This window comes from Strongylocentrotus purpuratus, unplaced genomic scaffold (assembly GCF_000002235.5).
Source record: "Strongylocentrotus purpuratus isolate Spur 01 unplaced genomic scaffold, Spur_5.0 spur5_scaffold_2, whole genome shotgun sequence".
In the NCBI taxonomy this organism is placed as follows: domain Eukaryota; kingdom Metazoa; phylum Echinodermata; class Echinoidea; order Camarodonta; family Strongylocentrotidae; genus Strongylocentrotus; species Strongylocentrotus purpuratus.
In genome coordinates, this window is record NW_022145605.1 from 25489089 (window position 1) to 25509458 (window position 20370).

Sequence of the window (20370 nt, forward strand, 5' to 3'; positions counted from 1 at the left end):
AGATGCTAACGGATTTCCATAGTAAGGTGTTAAGTCCAACTTAGAGATAAATTCAACTTAGGATCTTTGTGAAACACCCCCAGATCTAATAGCCATGTTCATGGGCGTATTTGCATACTTTGTTGTTATTTATGATTTTTTTTTTTTTACGGTGCTTGTCTTTTATTTGTTGATATTTTTGCCGAACTCCTGTTTGTATGGAAAGAAGGGGTGGTCTGCAGCCTCTTTAAGGAAATACATTATTTTGGCAACCATCACCTCATAATTATTAAGGCGACGGGACTGCCTGTTTGTGTTTTTTCTTCCAATGTTAGCTTTTGTACTTTGATGGCTGTAGCAAGAGTGTCTTCAAACATAATAAAACAAATATTTTGGTCTTACTAGTGGATCCAGCCTTTGCTTGCTTACCAATGGTTCAGGGCTCAAATCCAAGCAGAATACGAAATGACTTTCTAAAAGATAATGGTTGCAACTTGTCACTTAATAAAAATTTCGAAGCTGTTACGAGGACAAAAAAGGTTTTATTTGTTATTATTTATATGATTAACTATCTTGCATGTTATGTCGTATGATTTAAATTATGATAGTAATGGATTGAAAGTAGTGGAGATGGTGCACATTTTTGTATGGACTTGAAATTTATTGTCCAGGATCCATGATAATGATTTGAAAGCATTTTTATAAGAAATGAAATGTAATTGGATAAAAAGTATTATTACCTTTATCGTTATTGTCATTTGTATTATTATTACCATTATGTCAATATTTTTAAAACAACAATAATACAGTAATATCAATAGCAAAAACAGTAACGGTAACGATTAGAATGATAGTAAAATTAATAATAACATCAACGATATTAATAATATTAACGATAATAATATTTATAATAATAAGAAGAAGAATAAGAAGAAGAAAGAGAGGATAAATAGATTTTTTAAAAATCATCATTGTGATCGTAACTACTTTTAATGATCTCTACTTTCATTGTTAACATTGTTTTTATTGTTTTGCCTATTATGTCATAACAACCTTAACTTTAATAACCACCTTAGTGCCTGGAATGGACATGAACTAAGAAGTCCCTTGAGAAGTGCTACTTCTCCATACACCACACGAACATGCGAGGGAACGTGATGTTCACCCCAAATTACTATTGGCGCAGCTGAGTAGTGGCCAGTCTTTTCAAATAGACCCTTTAAAATATTACTTCTGATCACCACACTATGAATACCAGACTAGCTGACCAAACCCACAATAATTCAAGCAGCAAATAAGAAAATTAATAAACCAACTGAAATGTCGAGTATTATTGAAGTCACGTACTGAATCATCATGAATCATTCCCGAATAATGCTAATAATTTCTGATAGCGTATACAAATATATATATTTGTGAATCTCGATATATTTACATTTTCGTTTTCTTAAATAAGAGACCGATTTATTTCACCACCTGTGATGTATCATATTTAATTGAATTAGCATCTGAAGGCAGCATGGCATAGCCATCTTCGCTATACTTTTCAATTCAATTCAACTTAATTCATATTTATTTTATTTCCAACAGAAAGATAAACAGAGGTATTACATGTTTCCATACATAATTGAATTTTTTTGGTAATTATACAAATACACTTTGCACATATTCAAATTATTACAAGAAATTCTTAATTTCTGAGGAAATGGGGGAATCCACTAAAAAGCAGTGCTTGTAGTTTGTGGATCCCCCAAAAAAGAATTATTTCAAATTGTGCCCACGAAGACTTGGAAAAAACAAGACAATATTACAAAACAACAAAAAACCACGAAACGACAAGGAGATAGATAAAAGAAGAAGGAAAAGGGAAACGGGGGAAAAGGGAAGAATGAAGAAGCAGGTCAAATCATAGATTACGTTCCCTCTGATTAATAGTTAATGTCGTCCTTCGCATTCTACGATGCGTTTGTTGTGCATTTCAACCCACTTGGTACATGGATGATTCCAAAATGCCTCAAAATGCCAAGCGGAGAAAGCACACGCACGGGCACAACGGTGGAAGAGGAGGAATTGAGTAAGTGGTTAAGAGGTCACCCTGTGGCGACAGTCTCTAGCGGCTACATGGAGTCCACTCCGATGCGCCCCCACATGGGCGTATCCAGACCTTGGTCTTATTATAGGAGGGCTAAAAAAATTCACTTTCACTGCTATCCATACACATTTAGTATAGGGAAACAACTTTTTTGAGTGCCTCGCTTGTGTTACGGGGAGGGGTCGCCTAAAACATTTCAGTCAGGGGGTAAGGAGCAAGTATTTTGAGAAGATATATATTTCGTGCGTTCCTTGACTTACAATTCCTTAATATCTGCTAACTACCTGTATTTTTTTATCAAAAAATAAAAGAAGTTGCTTCATTTTTTTTCTTGTCCGGAAATCGGTGAGGAAAGTCAAATTTCCCTCCTTGCCACTCCTTCAGATACGCTGGTGCATTGTGCCCCGCATCTCAGTGGGATTGTATCCCTTGGAGCATATCACTAAACAGATCTGTCAACAGATCAAGATTTAATTTGGAATCGGATCCGGGTCCGTATCAAAGAAACTTGGATTACCTGCAAACGGGATTAAGAGGAACAGTCCTGATACCCCCCCCCCCCCCTACATCGTCATTGCATCGCAAGTGGAGAAGGTTTTAGCAGCCGCTAAAATTCACTCATGAAATATTTCCGTTGACCTAAAAAAAAAAAAAAAGAAAAAAAGAAGGTCCGTCAATATTAGATTAACTGTCCCATCCAGAGTAGTACTTTATGGATAAAATGTGCTTAAACCGTTACTTGTCAACCAGAACACTTAACGTGGGGAAAAGATTTTTTAAAGTTAAAATATTATTGAAGACGTTATCAGTCAGAACTTTTGATGGAAAAGGCCAATTTTTTAAACTATGTTAGGCAAGTAAAAGGTCGTGCGCATTTATTGACCTAGAATAAATCTATGCTTCGTTTTTAATAATTATGCGTAAAGCTTATCAACACTGGTTTGGCTAGGAGGGATTAGACCACACAGCGAGGTCACTGACATGTGGCTATCTCATCAACTCAGCTCTCAAATAACATAAGAAATAGAGGATCTTTGGGGACCAACAGGCACCGATTAGGGAAGTTTTCTATATAGAGGGAGCAAGTAGCTACAAGTAGGACAGTGGGGCTTTAATATACCTTGATGAGAACAATATTAAAAATTGACTTTTTTTCGTTCGCGAAGAAAGGTATTATTGTTGTTATTATTATTATTATATGATAAAATATTAAGTATTATGTTGCCACCCTTACCTCCCAACCCCTCGCTTCCAAAGACGCCTAGTGGTTTAAAGAATGGAAGAGTGGCGAAAAACCTTGACCAGAAGTAGAATGAACGTGGTAAGGTGTTGTGTTTAGTAGACTAGAGAGCAATAAATACGTCCAATAGTGCTTTCACCGCTATTTGAGGCAAACAATGGCTCGGCCCTCATGAGACGTGATCTCGCAACAAGTATGTGATAAAAAGTGGCCAGATAGCCCTCTCTCATGAATAATTCAAACATTAAAGCTAGATATTCGTTTGTAACAAGAATAAAAACAAGAAGGCCTCGACACAGGTGCCTAGATCTTGTTCTGAATGTGCTCGAGCTTTCTTCAATTAACCACTGTTTTCCGAATACTTGAACAGGGGATACATTGATTAAAATGTTATTCATACACTTGCGACTTTTTCTTAGGGTTTAAACGGGTATTGAGGTATGATATTTGTTTAGAATCAATGTTTTGTTTACATTTAATGTCTTTCTTCATGACAATAAGGCATACGTGCACTTCAGTACTATTTTCTCTCTCTCTCTCTTAAACACAGTTTATTTATAAAAAATCTGTTTCGTCGATAAAACTTAGTGTTGATAAAATCATCAAGTTGTTATTAAACTTAATTCTCTCATATGCCTATTACTATGTAATGGGAAGATAACATCATTCTTAAAAAGAAAAAGGTAACCTTTATTCATTGATCATTTTTAAAACGTCTGTTGATGTTTTGGAACCAAACTAAAATGGATGTATATAGAACGTTGTGGTACCAAACTTATTTCATACTGCCAGGTTTTGATAATGCTCGCTTGTGACATTTTAGATGTGTTGATGAATATAGCCTCTGGAAATAACATCACTCGCGCCCAAACCCCGAGGCAAATTTTGATAAAAATAGATGTAACATGCCTTGGAAGCGAACTCTTTACATATTCGCTCTATTCGTTAGTCTTTGGTATTTTTTACAAAAAGATCCTAATCTTATTACTATGTACTACCAACACCATGCAGTCCAAGCCTAACTATAAAACAATAAGCATTGTGCCGATACATTCACAATCAACTATATAAACAATTAGTATCGTATTATACCGACAAACTAATGCGACGCGTGCAAGAACTATGTTTGATATTATAGTATTGCATGTACCAGCAGTATAACACCGACTGCATCATGAATACGATAAATATTAATTGCCAATGCCTCTCTATTAAACAAAAGCATCTTCGTTTCAGGATCCATATTCATAAAACCATTCTAAGCTATAGTTACCAACAAAAATCTCCAGTTATCAACTATAGAGTGGCCAATTCGCGCAACTAGTTGGGAACTAGCCGTTGTGCGTCTCTTGGTGGAGTAGACATGGGTAGAATAAAGTAAAATGAAGTAAATTATTCTGAATTGTTAGTTTACATAATGTTGTGTGCATCACTGTAAGTCTTTTATGTCGAGTTGCCAACTAAATTGGAATTCATAAAAAATTAAAAAAAAAAAAAAAACTAGGGAGGATTTTAGTTGCCAACTAAAGAATGAAGTACTGTGTTCTTGGTAGAGCAGACGTTGATATAAAGGAAGGAATGTGGAGACATCGCTCTATCAGTCTAATTTCCATAACACTTTGTCCAATTCTTTTACTAGCCAAGGAAGGATCTAAAACAGCCACTGATTGATGCTTTTCCCTTTATTGAGTGTTGAGCTTTAGAAGAAGAAGAACAAAGATATAAGAATCTGCTATAGTCATCTTTTCTTCCTCACATTATTATTTTTTCTTTGCATGTTTTCCCCCTTAATCAACTTTTTCTCCTCAAGCGGTCTCTCCTTCTCTTTTAAGTTCCCAGTTTCTTTCCCCCGTTTTCTTCTTCTCATTTCCCTCTGCATTTTGTTTGTTTCTTTCTTAATTAGAAGGGCTCTTGTGATGTTAGGGTATTTTTCTTGAAAGTATACACCATACATGTAACTGTACCGGTGCTCTTGTTGTGCAGCTCCCTGACACATATGCAAGTACATCAATGCACCGTGCAAAATGCTGTTTGATAAAAGTACTTTAAATCTTTGAATGGCGGAGGGGGGGGGGGGCACAGTTCGAAAAGAATTAATTATAAGAACAGCTGGGAAAAAATATCATAATTATCTTACATTTACTATTTTACTAAATGTTGTGTAATGCTACTACAGTAGGTGTCATAACTAGTGTCTTTAATAAATCTTCATCATGTTCCAATAGTGATTACAGTCTTCCACATGTATATGTGCTGTGGAGCCCCTGTGTAATGTAAGTCACCGTATAATGGGTTGATTCCATGAATACCATTGATTAAAATCAGAGTTTGTATTTTGATCATTGTTTTTCAACCGCAGGTTACAACAAGCACTGTGTGTATTAAAGCGATTGATTGCCTTAAGACAATGCGTTTAACCGTGACAATAATCTCCCAAGTGTTGTGATAACAATGTTATGTGGTTCTAGGGGGATATGGATTATTTTGCTTTCATAGTGCATCTCCGCTCAGTCATTGACGGTCCGCTAACGGGTGAAATAATAAAAAAAAATATAATGAGAGTACAGAAAGCAGTCAGGAAGTAAAACGAAACTTGATAAAAGTGAAACATGACAGAGGCAAAAATAAAGCAGGAAGAAACAAAGCATCTGGTTAAATTTCATCGAGTGTAAACCAGTTTTCAACACTTCTATTACATTATCTCTTGTAATTTTACTTTGCCTTGTAATACTAAAAACTGCTTCGTTTGTGCCAGAGTAGATTATATATATATTCAGTTGAAATAACTTCACTGGCTCAAAATAAGAATATCTATATCAGTCAAAGAATTTTGTTTTTTCTTTTTTTTCTCAATATATATTTTTATTGATGCCAAACAATACAAATCAATCTTAGAAATGAAATACGATGATACCCCCTCCCACACACACACACACACACACACTCTAAAAGGTGAACATTCCGAATATACTTGTTCTACGCATCAAATTATATGCACACAATGACTGTATTTTCATTGTATAGGCATATAATTATAAAGTAGAGTATTGTAAAGTACATTATATATATATCAAGTTGAAAGTTTGCTAAACAAAAGAATGTCTATATCAGTCAAAGAATATACAATGGTAAATACTTTGAAGAAAAAAAATAAACACACACATACACACTAAAAGGTGAGAATTCCGAATATACCTGTTCTACGCATCAAATTATATGCACAAAATGACTGTATTTTTATTGCATAACCATATAATCGGACAAAATAGATTATTAAGACAAATATACCATGGAGCCGGCGTACACTTGTTTTCCATAATTTAGTTTAAAGCAACCTACAATACAAATAATAAATCCAGTGGAACGTTTATTCAGAGAAAAATGTAAAACCAAACTCTCATTACAACAAGGAAGTTATACCGGTCCCCATTACCTTTGTATTCTTTTATTTAACCCGAGTATAAATATTGTTTCCTTGTTACCATAGTAACACTGTTATTACCACTATGAAAATGACTGACAAAGAAAGTGGACAAAATATACAGTTCCTCAGGTAGACAAAGGAACATCCCTTCACTGCTATTATGTAAAAATGTGTAGAACAGGTGAATATGCATGTGGCACCTGTTCTACACATTTTTACATAATAGCAGTGAAGGGATGTTCCTTTGTCTACCTGAGGAACTGTATATTTTGTCCGCTTTCTTTGTCAGTCATATTCATAGTGTACCTTGTTCCAATGCATTTGTCTTAAAGGCATCGTTTAACAATGTTAAATCTGAGATGCATGGCCCTCCGTGTTATTAGTGTTTATGATATGGTGTAATATTAAAGCCCTACAAAAATTGCGCTTCCGAATGATCATGAAGTTCCTAAAAAGAGTAAAACAAATTGAGTGACCGATTTTTACTCATTTTCCCCAATAGACTGTACTGTTATGAAACCCGTTAGGAGAACGCAAAATTTGATTTCGATTTCCAATCATAAATATCTTGATAATCAGACAGACGATCGGCTTGTAAATGTCATGGGATTCATGTATGACCTAAAGGTTTATAAATATGATTGCAGCATGAGCTAAATCAAAGATTTGTTAAAGGATCTGAGACAAAGTTATCGGATCCCTTTAATGAGGGGTTCAACACTTTGTTTACATTACACGGGACTGCATGGCTTGTTCAATTCTGCCAACCCTTTTCTCTTTATGAAACGGAATCTGCCCCCTTGTTTAATACCTGGACACCCAGCTGTCTGATGTTATTTTAATACCTTTTTATCCTCCATCATATTATTTCTAATCCTCATTTTGTAAATTGGTGTCCACGAAAAGTTCAACGTGTTAGTAGTCTCCCCTTATTTTTTCCTATATATCTGTATTCCCTACCTGTGAGATTTGTCCCACCTAGGAGCTTATATACATCTAATCCTACACCCTCGGTCCTACACGTACATGTCCAAGAAAAAGTGCATGGTGAACCTTCATGAATCCTCCTGAGAGACCGCTCTCGATGGATAGATGGCGCCATTCAAGTTTCTTAGCACTTAAATATAGAGTACCGAAGCTGTGACATCTTATAAATCTATTTTTAGAATTTCTAATTTTTTTCTTTATTTTTCCAAAAGAGCATCAAAAATAATGTCCGAATGTCGAAAACCTAATGGTATGAACCAGAGCACTATAACACTGAGTTCCCATAGGACATCTATTTATTCAGATGGTCATATCTCAGCCAATGCTTAATATATTCAATTGGTTTTCGACATTCGGACATCATTTTTGATGCTCTTTCGGAAAATGAAGAAAAAATTGAGAAATTCGAAGAAAAACATATTTTTTGATGACGTCACACTTCACCACTCTTTAGCACTCCCCGGTCAAATTGGTTTGTTGCATCAACCTGAGCGATAAGAAAACGTGGGTATCTTTGTAGGTAAGCTATTAGGATCCGGCGGTTATAAATCCTGTCCGAGGGACTTAGTATATAGCATTATACCTTATTAAAGGGCGCTAGCGCATCCAATAAGGGAGTTTACAGATAGCACATGGTACAAATGACCCCAAATATACACAGATCTTTTACACATGGAGAAGTTCCACTTTGAGCATCTTAGAATAATAACTGCCAAAGTCCTAGATGTGCTTCATGAATACCTTTTGTTTGCCCTCTTGAAAAGAATACTTCCACCAGCGTATCATAGAATGTACCGTTGGTGCATAAATGAATAATGTTACATAACTTTCATGAGCGCATATCCAGTATTCATCTCTGTGGGTTTTACCTTTTTGGTACAAATGACCTTTATCTGCCCATGCGCAGATTCTATCTGTAAACCCCCTTATTCATCAAGACATCAGCCAAAAAATGATGCACACAGTCGTTTAGTTTCACTTCTGTTTCAGCTAGAGACCGGTTACACCTGCTTATTCCGTAATTGATCTTATCTTAGGCCTGATCCACCACTTCCCAATATCCGAAATAGTTCAACAGTTTCCGTGGAAACCTAGATACCCCGCATTCATAATGAAGGTCTTTTAATCACGTTTGATCATTTTTTTTCTCTACCCTGTGCACACACATACCATACATTTTAGGTACTGGGCTTACCATGAAACAATAATATTAGTGTATGAATATAATTATAAGAGCCTTGGTATCATGAAAGGTCAAGCGACCTGAGCACAATCATGAAGGCTTCTCTCTTCTCTGCTACTTGTTATCGTAATCTTAATGTAATTTTTTTCTTATTGTTTGATTTGTTTCAGGTGCATTTTCCATATCTGGACGATTGTTCGTCTTCACATTCGCCAGGAATTACGACAATACAAACGATGCCCACCTTCTGATCGTCAACCAATCACCGGAGAGGGCGACAGTCGTCATCAAGGTACCAGGTCTTGACATAACTCGTTTCGCATTGGTAGAACAACATGCAACTACTGATATCAGTCTACCTCCCGCAGTCATTCCTACAGATTCATACGATGGAATCGGTGGTTACGCTGTGGTCGTGAATTCATCTGTAGAGATATGTGTGTTTGGGATCAATGATGCTCATCCTAGATCGATGGATGGCTTCACAGCCCTGCCTGTATCAACCATGGGGAAGGAATACGTAGTGGCGTCTTTCAATCCTTGGACAGAATCACAAATCAGCATCGCAGCCGTCGAAGATAACACCGAACTGACAATCACGTTTTCGAATTCGTGGAAGCATACTAATATTGATTTGAAACCGGGTGAAAAACTTCGATTTAACTTGAACAAACTCCAAACGGTTCATTTAGATGGAAACACTGATCCTACCGGATCCCGGATCCGATCTAACAAACCAATCTCTGTCTTGACAGGGTGTCGTTGCGCTTTCGTTCCACGTGATATAACGTCATGTGATCATCTTGTAGAGCAGATCCCTCCATTTCATCAGTTAGGAAGGTCATTTATCGCTTCTGCGTTCATGGGACGGACATCATCCACTGTATTTCGACTCATTGCAGCTAGACCAAACACCCGGGTTGACTTCTCCGATGGACGCGAGAATAGAACGCTCCCTGCAGGTGGATTTATCGAGTTTGAAACGAATCAGATGGAAGCAGTGTATATCCATGCATCCATGCCATGCCTGTTTATGGCTTATGCTAAAGGATTTGAATCAGATTCAAAAGGCGATCCTACCATGACTATAGTGCCTCCTCTAGAACAAGGTGTTCATTCCGTGCGATTCGTCACATACAATCTGACTAGAGACATGGATGGTGTCCGGAGCTACATCACTATCCTCGGAGAATGTTTCACGTTAGAGAATTCTACTATTGGAAACGAGAAGGTTAGTACCATTGTTTACAACCATACAAGTCATGGGTAACTCTAATCAGGGATATGAGAGTCCCCCTGCTCTAATTAAGTAGAAAAAGATGGATATGATGGCAACAGCATACACGCCCTGACCCACCCTCATCCGGCCTCATGTAGCCATCTACGCCAAAGGTCCACCTACTTCGGTAATATTCCTCAGAAATTTAGACACTGAACAGAATAGAACGGTGTCGCAGGACCCCCCACGTCCCCTCGCTGTTATTGACAACTCACAACAGATGTTATCGTATTTAAACAATTGTCAGTTTAAAATATCTATGGTTCATATACGAAATAATGAAGATAAGCAGAAGTTTGCTAGTTACATTTTATTCTGTAACACGTCATCGTTTAGTGGCAATTACATATCATGGGAAAGAAATAAACCATTCTCACATTCGTTATTTACTGTGCATAAAATGATACAACCCTTTTTACATTTTAAGTTACAAAATTTGTGCAGGCGGGCAGTGTGTTATAGTGGTGAAAATGAAGGCATTTCACCTTTCATCTTAAGAATCTGAATCTAAATGTATACCTTTAAATAAACATATCGCTAAATCTTTGATGTATGTTCGCAGATAACAGAACTACGGGGTCGAATCTCATATCGCCAGATTGGTAGCAGTCGTTATTGCGTGGCTCGTTTACCAGTTGATAATGGAGTTCATACCATCTCGTCCCATCATCACTACGTCCCATTCGTGGCCTATGCTTACGGGTTTTCTGATTACAACTCCTATTCGTTCCCAGTCGGAATGGCGGCAAACACGTTGACGTGCAACACACGAGACGTCGAGCATTTCTGTGTGGAAAGAGTGGTAGCAATACTTCCTGAAGGCATGTCGGGAGAAACAATCGATCAACCTCAATGCGACTATTCGGAATGTGTTAATCCAAGTAAGATTTTATCAGAGGCTCGTTAACGTTTCAATCTAAACTTTGCGATTTTACTAACACAGTGTTGTTACTGGGGAAGTTGCCTAGCAACTATGTGCCGAAATCATCGCGATGTGAGTAACAGAGATGTTACGACCGTAGTAGAAATGAGCCTTCATTACAATTGTTCTTTCAGGGGTGATGGGTCATTTCAGAAAGAGACAACATAAGAACCAGGCGCGTAGCCACGGGGGGGGGGGGGGGGTGGCACGTGCCCCCCTAAAATTTCCAAGATCGGTTGATTTTTTTTTAGACCCCTTTTTTGACCTCGATCGATTACATGTAAGTGCCCCCCCCCCCCCCCCAAACATCGAACTCTGGCTACGCGCCTGATAAGAACGACTCTCATTGTTTCTTTTTCAACGAATGAGAAAGCGAATCGCGGATTCATTGTTCTTTTTATAATTTACCACTTTTTCTACTGTCTGCAATTCGGATTCAAGCATTGTTGTATCCATAAAGTTCCTATCAAAATTGTAATGTTTTATGGAGGATTTTCAGATTTCATATAGATTGTAAAGACGATGTTGTTTTTTGTTTTTTGTTGCTTTCTCTCTCTCTCTCTCTCTCTCTCTCTCTCTCTCTCTCTCCGTCTCTCTCTCTCTGTCTCTCTGTTACCCTCTGTTAGTTCATGTGATTCTCATAGCGATAGCTACAGGAGCCGGTGCTATCATCATAGAGTACTACATGAGGAGGAAATTTTCAGAAAGGCGCAAAGAACGGTGAGAAATTATCTTCTACAATTATTGTCCTTGGAAGGGAAAGGCAATCTTTTAATAAACACTATGACCGTTAACCCTGACGTATGTCAAAGTCAACCCATTATCTTGTCAAATAGCAAATTAAATTAAAGCAAACTGGTGCCCGCCAAGCATCCATTTGCACTATTTGTTGGCCTCCTTCTGGTTGCCAATACCAGTGGGACCCTGCTGGAAAGAACACACTCATTCACACTCATTCACAGTCACCGTGAAACACAATGTGATCCACACTGTGAATGAGTGTGAATGAGTGTGTTCTTTCCTTTTTCGGTTATCCACACTGTGAACCACAGTGTGAAACGAATCGACCACAATGTGAAAATGCCCCAATTTAACATTGTGGAGCACACTGTGATTCACAGTGTGAATGAGTGTGAATAAGTGTGTTCTTTCCAGCAGGGGAGGCCAACAAGTTGTATCGGGTACAGCTCGACCTTTAGCACTTTATTAATCTAGCTCATTGTCCTGACTGATATACTCTCCTGTACATTTATAATTTGGGTTTTATTTTCACAGTACTTTGCAATATATCATTTGATATTTAAAGTTATCGTTATTTGTGATATAATTTTTTAATCTAATCAACGCGATATATACACACAACTTTCGGAGTACATTATGATAACGATTTTCATTCAGGCACTATACTCAAGTTTCTTCTAGCTTAGTTTATCTTTTCAATCTTCAGTTTCTTATTATCAATGCAATTGTGACATCCGAATATGTAAAATATATTTCTGAAATGAGGATCAGTTATTTTAGGATGGGTTAGATTTTTTTTTTATTGGTGATTTCCTCCGACGTGGTATAATTTTATTCTACAGGGCTTATAATACAGTCATGCAGATTTAAGTTTTTCAATCCAAATTTGTGATGTATGAATCAACTTGACTCTTCGAGGGTTTGTCCTTGACAATTTTCTGTAACTGCTCTCATCTCACTAACCTATTAGAAGATTGGAACTCAATACGATTATCATATTATACGAGTGATGTTAATTCAATGAATGTTAATCTTTTTCGCCTTATACAGGGAGAAGAAACGCCGGAGATCGATGATGAGATCTGCTGCAGCGGCGATATCTTCTCTCTCATTCAATCGTGATCGTCGGCCAGCACTAACGGCAAATGTCAACGAAGCATCTTAATTCCATCCTACAACACATTAATACGAAGAGGATGTAGAGAGCTTGAGAGATAGGGGCAATATTACAAAGACATATAGGGACAGACAGATATATATATAGAGAGAGAGAGAGAAAGAGAGAGAGAGAGAGAGAGGGAGAGAGACAATCAGGCAGACATGCGGACAGACGGACGGACAATTAAACATTGTTGGATGTGGCTTGTAAAATATATAGACAGACTGATAGAACAAAGACAGCCCAAAAGAAAGACTCATAAACAAACTACATGTACGTACAAAGAGAAATGAAGTGAAGGAAAGGCCAAATATTTCGAGTAAAAAAGTGGGAAAAAGTGGGGTGAAACTGACAAAAAGGAGAGATACAGCATACAGGCCGAGAGAGAACTGATATTATCACCAATAATGAACCAAATAATGAAATAGCATGAGCGTGAGCTTGAGGTGATGAGAGTTATCCGTGATCGCTATAGTCCAGTTCCTAACTTCAAACCTGGACCTACACTATACCTAACCCTTACCGTAACTCTAACCCCTCACAAAAATGGAAGGTATACTAATGCTTACACACACACATACACACGCGCACACACGCACACACACACTCACACACACACCAACGCGCACACGCACATATCCATCACACATACACCCACACTTATGATGACTTTCTTTTTCTTCGCGAGGTTGATTTATAGTTTCATTGAGTTTATTTGTTACTCTAAGCTTCAGAACGTATTAATGAGGGACGACTCTGAATCGAAAGCGCCAACAAACGGTGGCATTATTGCTTCGAACGATGTGGATGTTGGAGGCGGACATACCTGACGGGATTTTAGGTTTGTAATAAAAAGCGGAATATTAATGCTAGACATCACGTGGAATAAAGACAATCAATTTTGTCAACTTTTGAGGAAAGTTGATGGAAACACAAAAATGCGTAAGTATAAGGAGTTAGTTTGCATAACTTCCCTACTTTCCAATTAAAAGAAAATATAACAAGAAAATTCATATATTGGGTTTGGGAGATGGTCCCCCTCCCAAAACGTATTACAATGCCCAAATGTTCTTACTTTTTATCGAAAATATATGTATATATCACCGCATAATCAATGAGTTTGGAAGCTTCCAAACCCAAACTGAGAAAGTTTTGAGATTTGGAATCCCAGAATGTGTATATTAGGCCTATGATGATCAAAAAGTGTTACTTGTGGATGAATAACTACTACCTGAGAAAATGTTGAGATTTTAAAATCCCCGAAGTTACTCATTTACAGATCAATGTTCACATATTGTTGTCAGCTTCTATCATCATCTTTCATTTTCCATATTGCTACCTGGTTTGATTTATGTCGCATAATTATGTATACTATCGATATGTTGAATTTATATTATGATTATACTTTATTTAGAGATCTGAAAAGGGGCAAGGCACACTCGACGAGCTACCTATGCTTTTATTAGAAATGTTTTGCTTATAAAAACAATTCTATCAAAACATATCTCTTCCCAGAATCAACAACACCCTTTGTATTTCATTCAGTTTAATTTGTAATTGTTGTGAGTTTAATTCAATACCAGGTGTCATTATCATTTTAATCATTATTATTATAAGTATTATCATTATTACCATTATTAATATTATTATTGGGTCTCATATATACACTGTCGCTCAGGTGGAATGTTTTTTTTACCCCAATTTATGGAATTATTTAAAAAATTATTTAAAAATAATAGATTTAGATAATCATATACATTCTCAGATTTTATTGAATAATAATTCATAAAAAAAATCTTCTGTGTGCCCATGCCTTGAGCCATAATGCATGGCCGTCCAGAGAATTTTTTAATGTTGGGGACTGGGGTAAAATGCAATAAATTATTGAAAATTTATTGCATTTTCTGTATTTTTTTAATTCATGGAAACTGCCCCCTACCCTAGCCCCCGCTGCGTACAGCCATGGTTCAGTGACAAAACAATGGCCTCGTAACTGTGAGGCCCCAGGATCAAAACCGTGTCGATGTGCTATATTAGTGCCCTTTTGTGGGGCATTAATCCTCATCACTGTCATTTATGACTTGAGGGCGTAGGTCCCCTAGTTAATGAGCATAGTAGCATACACATTATTTAGCAGTCCCGCAAAACACACATTGGCAAATTATTATTCAATAAAATCTGAGAATGTATACTATTATCTACATCTATTATTTTTAAATAATTTTTTTAATAATTCCATAAATTGTGATAAAACTAAAATATTCCACCTTTATGAGCGACAGTGTATATATATATATATATATATATATATATATATATATATATATATATATGTGTGTTATTACATATTCATGTTTCTACCGTACCCCTGAATTGAGAAAGTTCTATACTGTCGCAGATGTTATTGCTGTTGATAAATAACATAAATTGAAATAACCTTGTGTGTGTGTATATATATGACTATATATATTCCCCTAAAAAATGTATAGCAATTAAGCTAGACTTTATTCTTGCCAGCTAAGTTTGACTGATTTTGATTCCTACATTACTGATTGTTGGATGATTTTCAACAGAAGAGGGAGCAGGACTGAGTTGTACATAACTTCAAGCATGGTACATTAACGTGTATCAGACGTATCAATTTCGTGTCAGTATCATTATCATCATCTCTTCTTTGATTATAGTTAATAATCATTAAAATTAGCCATGTAGCATCTTTAGTGATATAACAACCTGGAGGATCTTATCTCATTCTTTCATGAGAAGCCCTATCACATATTATTACTCTTCCTTTTTTGATGAACCTCAACTCTCCCCCTCTCCTTCTCTGTCTGCCCCCATCTCTCTCTCTCTCTCTCTCTCTCTGTCTCTCCCTCTCTTTAAAAGTATATCATATCAAAATGCGATAAAGAATTGACTTCGCATTTTAAATGTAAATTACGAAGTATCATCGAATTATGTATATGTATATAATATTGGATGGCTAATTTTAATGTGATATAAGAATATATCGTCATAGCGAGAGTCCAATATTGACATAGCTCGAGCAATATATCCTTGTATCACACGAAAACAAAGTCATAGAATGTTATTATTATTATCTATATCAGGCTGACTATAGCGAAATAACATAATTTGACTTATCTCGGTAAATTAATGTTCCAATCATGACAGTTGAAGTTCCCGGATGAAAGAGCAGTACGAAAACAATATTGATCTGTCATCCGGGGACTGAGCTAAATATATAAAATACACATATTTATTGTACCCCTTGGAAGCCTTATATAGATAATAATCATTGGTATTGATTAGAAGTGTTTTCTCTCATTTTCTATGTTCTTTAATATAATGAGGCACGGCTTGCATTTTAGTTTTATCTTTTGTATTAATCTTAGGTCAACTTTGTATAAAATGTTAGGAAATTCTAATCTGTATTAGAAAACTCGTTATCGGATTTCATCTTGAACTTATCTTGAATAAAATCAAATTTCAACAGGAGAGACTTATCATTGTGTTTCGATGCATTTTATTCACGTAAACGTCATACGATTTCACGTCCAGTCTACACTTTTTTAATAAATTCTCAGTTTCTTTTTTCCAATCACCCCCCCCCCCCCCACCCCCTCTCTCTCTCTCTCTACTGGTGCAGTACATGTATCTCATTGATATAAAAATATTACAATCAATATACCAGTACATGGCAAAGACACGACATACATGCATACACGGAAGTCTAGACTATTATATTGCATCAGTGATTGGCATTTTACACCTATCTTTATTGCCATGAGGTGAAGGAGAGAGGAAAAGGGACAAATTCACTACCCCGAGTAGCGAGTTCGGCAATGTAATATTGCATGGGATGTTCAACATTAGTGTATTAATCAGTGACAGATCCGGAGGAGGGGCAATTTGGCTGTTGCCCTGCCCCTAAAAGTAAAAAGAGGTATAAGGGGCTAAAAGAGGTATAAGGGACTAAAAGAGGTATAAGGGACTAAAAGAGGTATTAGGGACTAAAAGAGGTATTAGGGACTAAAAGAGGTATAAGGGACTAAAAGAGGTATAAGGGACTAAAAGAGGTACAAGAGACTAAAAGAGGTATAAGGGACTAAAAGAGGTATAAGGGACTAAAAGAGGTACAAGAGACTAAAAGAGGTATAAGGGACTAAAAGAGGTATAAGGGACTAAAAAAGGTACAAGAGACTAAAAGAGGTATAAGGGACTAAAAGAGGTATAAGGGACTAAAAGAGGTACAAGAGACTAAAAGAGGTATAAGGGACTAAAAGAGGTATAAGGGACTAAAAGAGGTATAAGGGACTAAAAGAGGTACAAGAGACTAAAAGAGGTATAAGGGACTAAAAGAGGTATAAGGGACTAAAAGAGGTATAAGGGACTAAAAGAGGTATAAGGGGAAAAGAGACTCCGACGGGAACATAGTGTAAGCATTAGGACCGAAGTAGAACAATACGAAACAAAATACGAAAAAGAATGAAATGTAATAAGTGCTGGGAGAATTTCAAAGAGAAAATTACAATCAATATCGCTCGTGAGGGCCACCTTGAAGGTTCTAAATTGATAAAATCCACTGATGGATCCACCGCTGACACATGTACACTCACAATGAACACACAATGCCATATACGTATTCAGTAAATGAAGCAAAGAAGGTATAGCTTTAATTGCTACATAGGATATGATAGGTATATTTATTCAACATGGAAATTGGAATCTTTAATGTACATGTGCATGAATTTATACATATATGATTAAGTTTTAGACATAAAAGATAAAAAGTCCTGCAAGAATAACATTGTGTACATGGTAATGGGCTTGTCTGTAACATTACAAGTGTGTTTCATTTCAGGTATTTTGATGTCATCCCCCCAATAAAACAGGATTATCTTAAATGAACTGTTCTTTAGAACCAGACCAGTTAGTCCAATGTACTGAAAGACACTTAAGGAGTAAGGTTAGACTGTGATGTTACACAATATAACCCATTACCATAGACAGACATCCATACACAAATTCATTCACAAAAATTCATACATATGAAATTCATACACAGGTTTTTTTGTATAATACATGATCAATAAGACTCAATATTTCTATTTCCCACAGTTACATTATTATAGTAAATCACCACAAACAGAGACAGCTAAGGTTCATGGGTCGTATTCTGAAAGCTCAGTTAACTTTTTGTTCGACTTGACAGCCAAAATTATTATAATAATATTCTTGGTTTTCATTATAGCGCTTAATAACACATTGACAATGTCTGAAACGCTTGGCAGAAATATTATTACCTGATTCAGGCTTGTCAGCGCACAGTGTTGCACATTCTCCACTCCCTGGGTAGAATTCCAGCCAGGTGCCATTATACAGACCCTCACATAGGCCTCACGATATATTGTAGGAATTTATACAATAAAAGTGCAGGGTCAAAGGGGCTTGGAGCTTTGAATTAAAACAAAATTAATTGAAAGATAAAGTGACCTTCTAGATATAATAATGCTAGTACCTTATCATGTGTGCACAGACATAGATCATTAAACAATGCATCTCCAGCCTGTCAAGTGAGATTTCAGAATAGTGTCCAAGAAACAAGAATTGCCAGTTCGCTAACCCAACTAGTGGCATTCATTACCATCCTAATAAAATACATTATTGCCATATTCAACTTAAAAAATAAAATAAATAAAAAAAAAAAAAAACTAAATCATTCATGTACATGTACATTACACAAAGAAAAAAAGAAAAGAAAATAAAATTTAAAAAAGAAACACTGACCCAACACAGTAAATCCGAACCCCAAATATATAGCACATCAACCCGGTATTAGAAGTCTTTACCCGGAATGTACATCAATGCCATTCTACAGGATCATCTCATATACACATCATATCTAATCTTGTACTGCTACATACACTGTAATAGAGATTTCATGAATTCTACAGAATCACAAATTCGTTCTTGGCTTTTGTTAATGCTTGCACATCTTCCAATAAAATTAATTTTCAAAGATAGTTTCTTTTTCCAAAATGTTTGTTCTACATTACAGAAGGCAATGTTTAAGACTATACAACAATATTCCTACAGAGTGGGTCATAGTTAGTGTACTATAGTATTCAATCAACCAATCAGATTGTGGCACGAAGGTAATACACATGCCTGCCATCCACTACATAGTTCATTGTGTACTATACTATCGCATGATCTACTGGCAGAGTACAGTACCCCATCAAATTAATAGGTCATGATGTACTATAGATTTCACTGATTTATACATGCAACACCTTACTAAGTGACCGTCTCACCTAAACTTAAAAATCAAAATAATGCAGAGATCATGAGAGACAGTGTGAGAAGAAAAGAAGTGAGTGCCAGAGTGAGGGTGAGAGATTCAGAGAGAGGGTGAGAGAGAGGGAGAGAGAGAGAGAGAGAGAGAGAGTGTGATGAGATAAAGAATGAGAGACAAAAGAAATATCAAAAGAATATCAATATAAATATACGCAATACATTATGAAATACACCTAGAATTCCTCTCATCTTTCACTAAACAAAGAGATAAGAATCATATCCATGTGTTTTTCATCACAATACAATCATATTGCAAATCCGTTACAGCTCTCATCTAAAACAGTTTCAAGAGGGATACATCTTCTATCTTGATCTACATAATGTTGACTAGTACACATGTAGTTGATTCGAGACACACATGAATATATGTGTACAGGTCATATGTGATAGTGTATTAAAGTTGAAATGCATTTTTTCCCTCCTTCTTATACCGTGTGAGTCAAAAAAAAGTTTACACCTAGAAAATTGCTAATCATTTTTTAAATCATCAATTTTTGCACTCTCGCAAACAATGCCTCCTGTTAATCCAAGCGTGAACACATACCACACAAAAATGATACCAAATGATTTGGGATGAAATACTCCTTCATAAGATGTATAATAATTTACTGTTCATAGATGATTTTAAAAATAATTAGCAATTTTCTAGGTGTAAACTTTTTTTGACTCACACTGTACATGTAAGTCGGTTGCATTTAACTCGATGATTGGAGGTAATGACGATTCCTATACATTTCAATAAATACACTTCAACTTTCACATAGCATTGTGCACGGACATGAACCTGAAACCCTGCTGTAACTTGACATTGCATGGACAGATTAATGTGTGCTTAAACTGAAGAGAGGGAACTAAACGCAGCCATGGCTGACTGAACTAAAAGCAATCAAGTTCACCAACCGATATTAAATAAATTACATGTCAAGTATAAAAACAGTACTCTACATGTTACATATCTTAATAATCCTATGAACTCTCATGTTGTGGTTACGACTACAAATCCA

The 20370-nt window shown here is 36.3% G+C and overlaps 1 protein-coding gene across 1 annotated transcript; it reads left to right on the forward strand.

Moving 5' to 3' along the window:
- Nucleotides 1-1998: 1998 nt before the first annotated feature.
- LOC105437874 lies at nt 1999-13224 on the forward strand. Its single transcript, XM_030991167.1, has 5 exons — nt 1999-2053; nt 9076-10136; nt 10747-11065; nt 11733-11826; nt 12898-13224. The coding sequence occupies exons 1-5, from the start codon at nt 1999-2001 to the stop codon at nt 13010-13012; spliced, it is 1644 nt and encodes a 547-aa protein (XP_030847027.1). The 3' UTR covers nt 13013-13224.
- The last annotated feature ends 7146 nt before the right edge of the window (nt 13225-20370 follow it).

Bases quoted from the DNA above. Each gene is read 5' to 3' on its own strand.
- LOC105437874 (XM_030991167.1), top strand. From the start codon at position 1,999: ATGCCAAGCGGAGAAAGCACACGCACGGGCACAACGGTGGAAGAGGAG. The intron at 2,054-9,075 runs GTAAGTGGTTAA...GATTTGTTTCAG, and splicing joins GGTGGAAGAGGAGGAATTGA to GTGCATTTTCCATATCTGGA. The intron at 11,827-12,897 runs GTGAGAAATTAT...CGCCTTATACAG, and splicing joins TCAGAAAGGCGCAAAGAACG to GGAGAAGAAACGCCGGAGAT.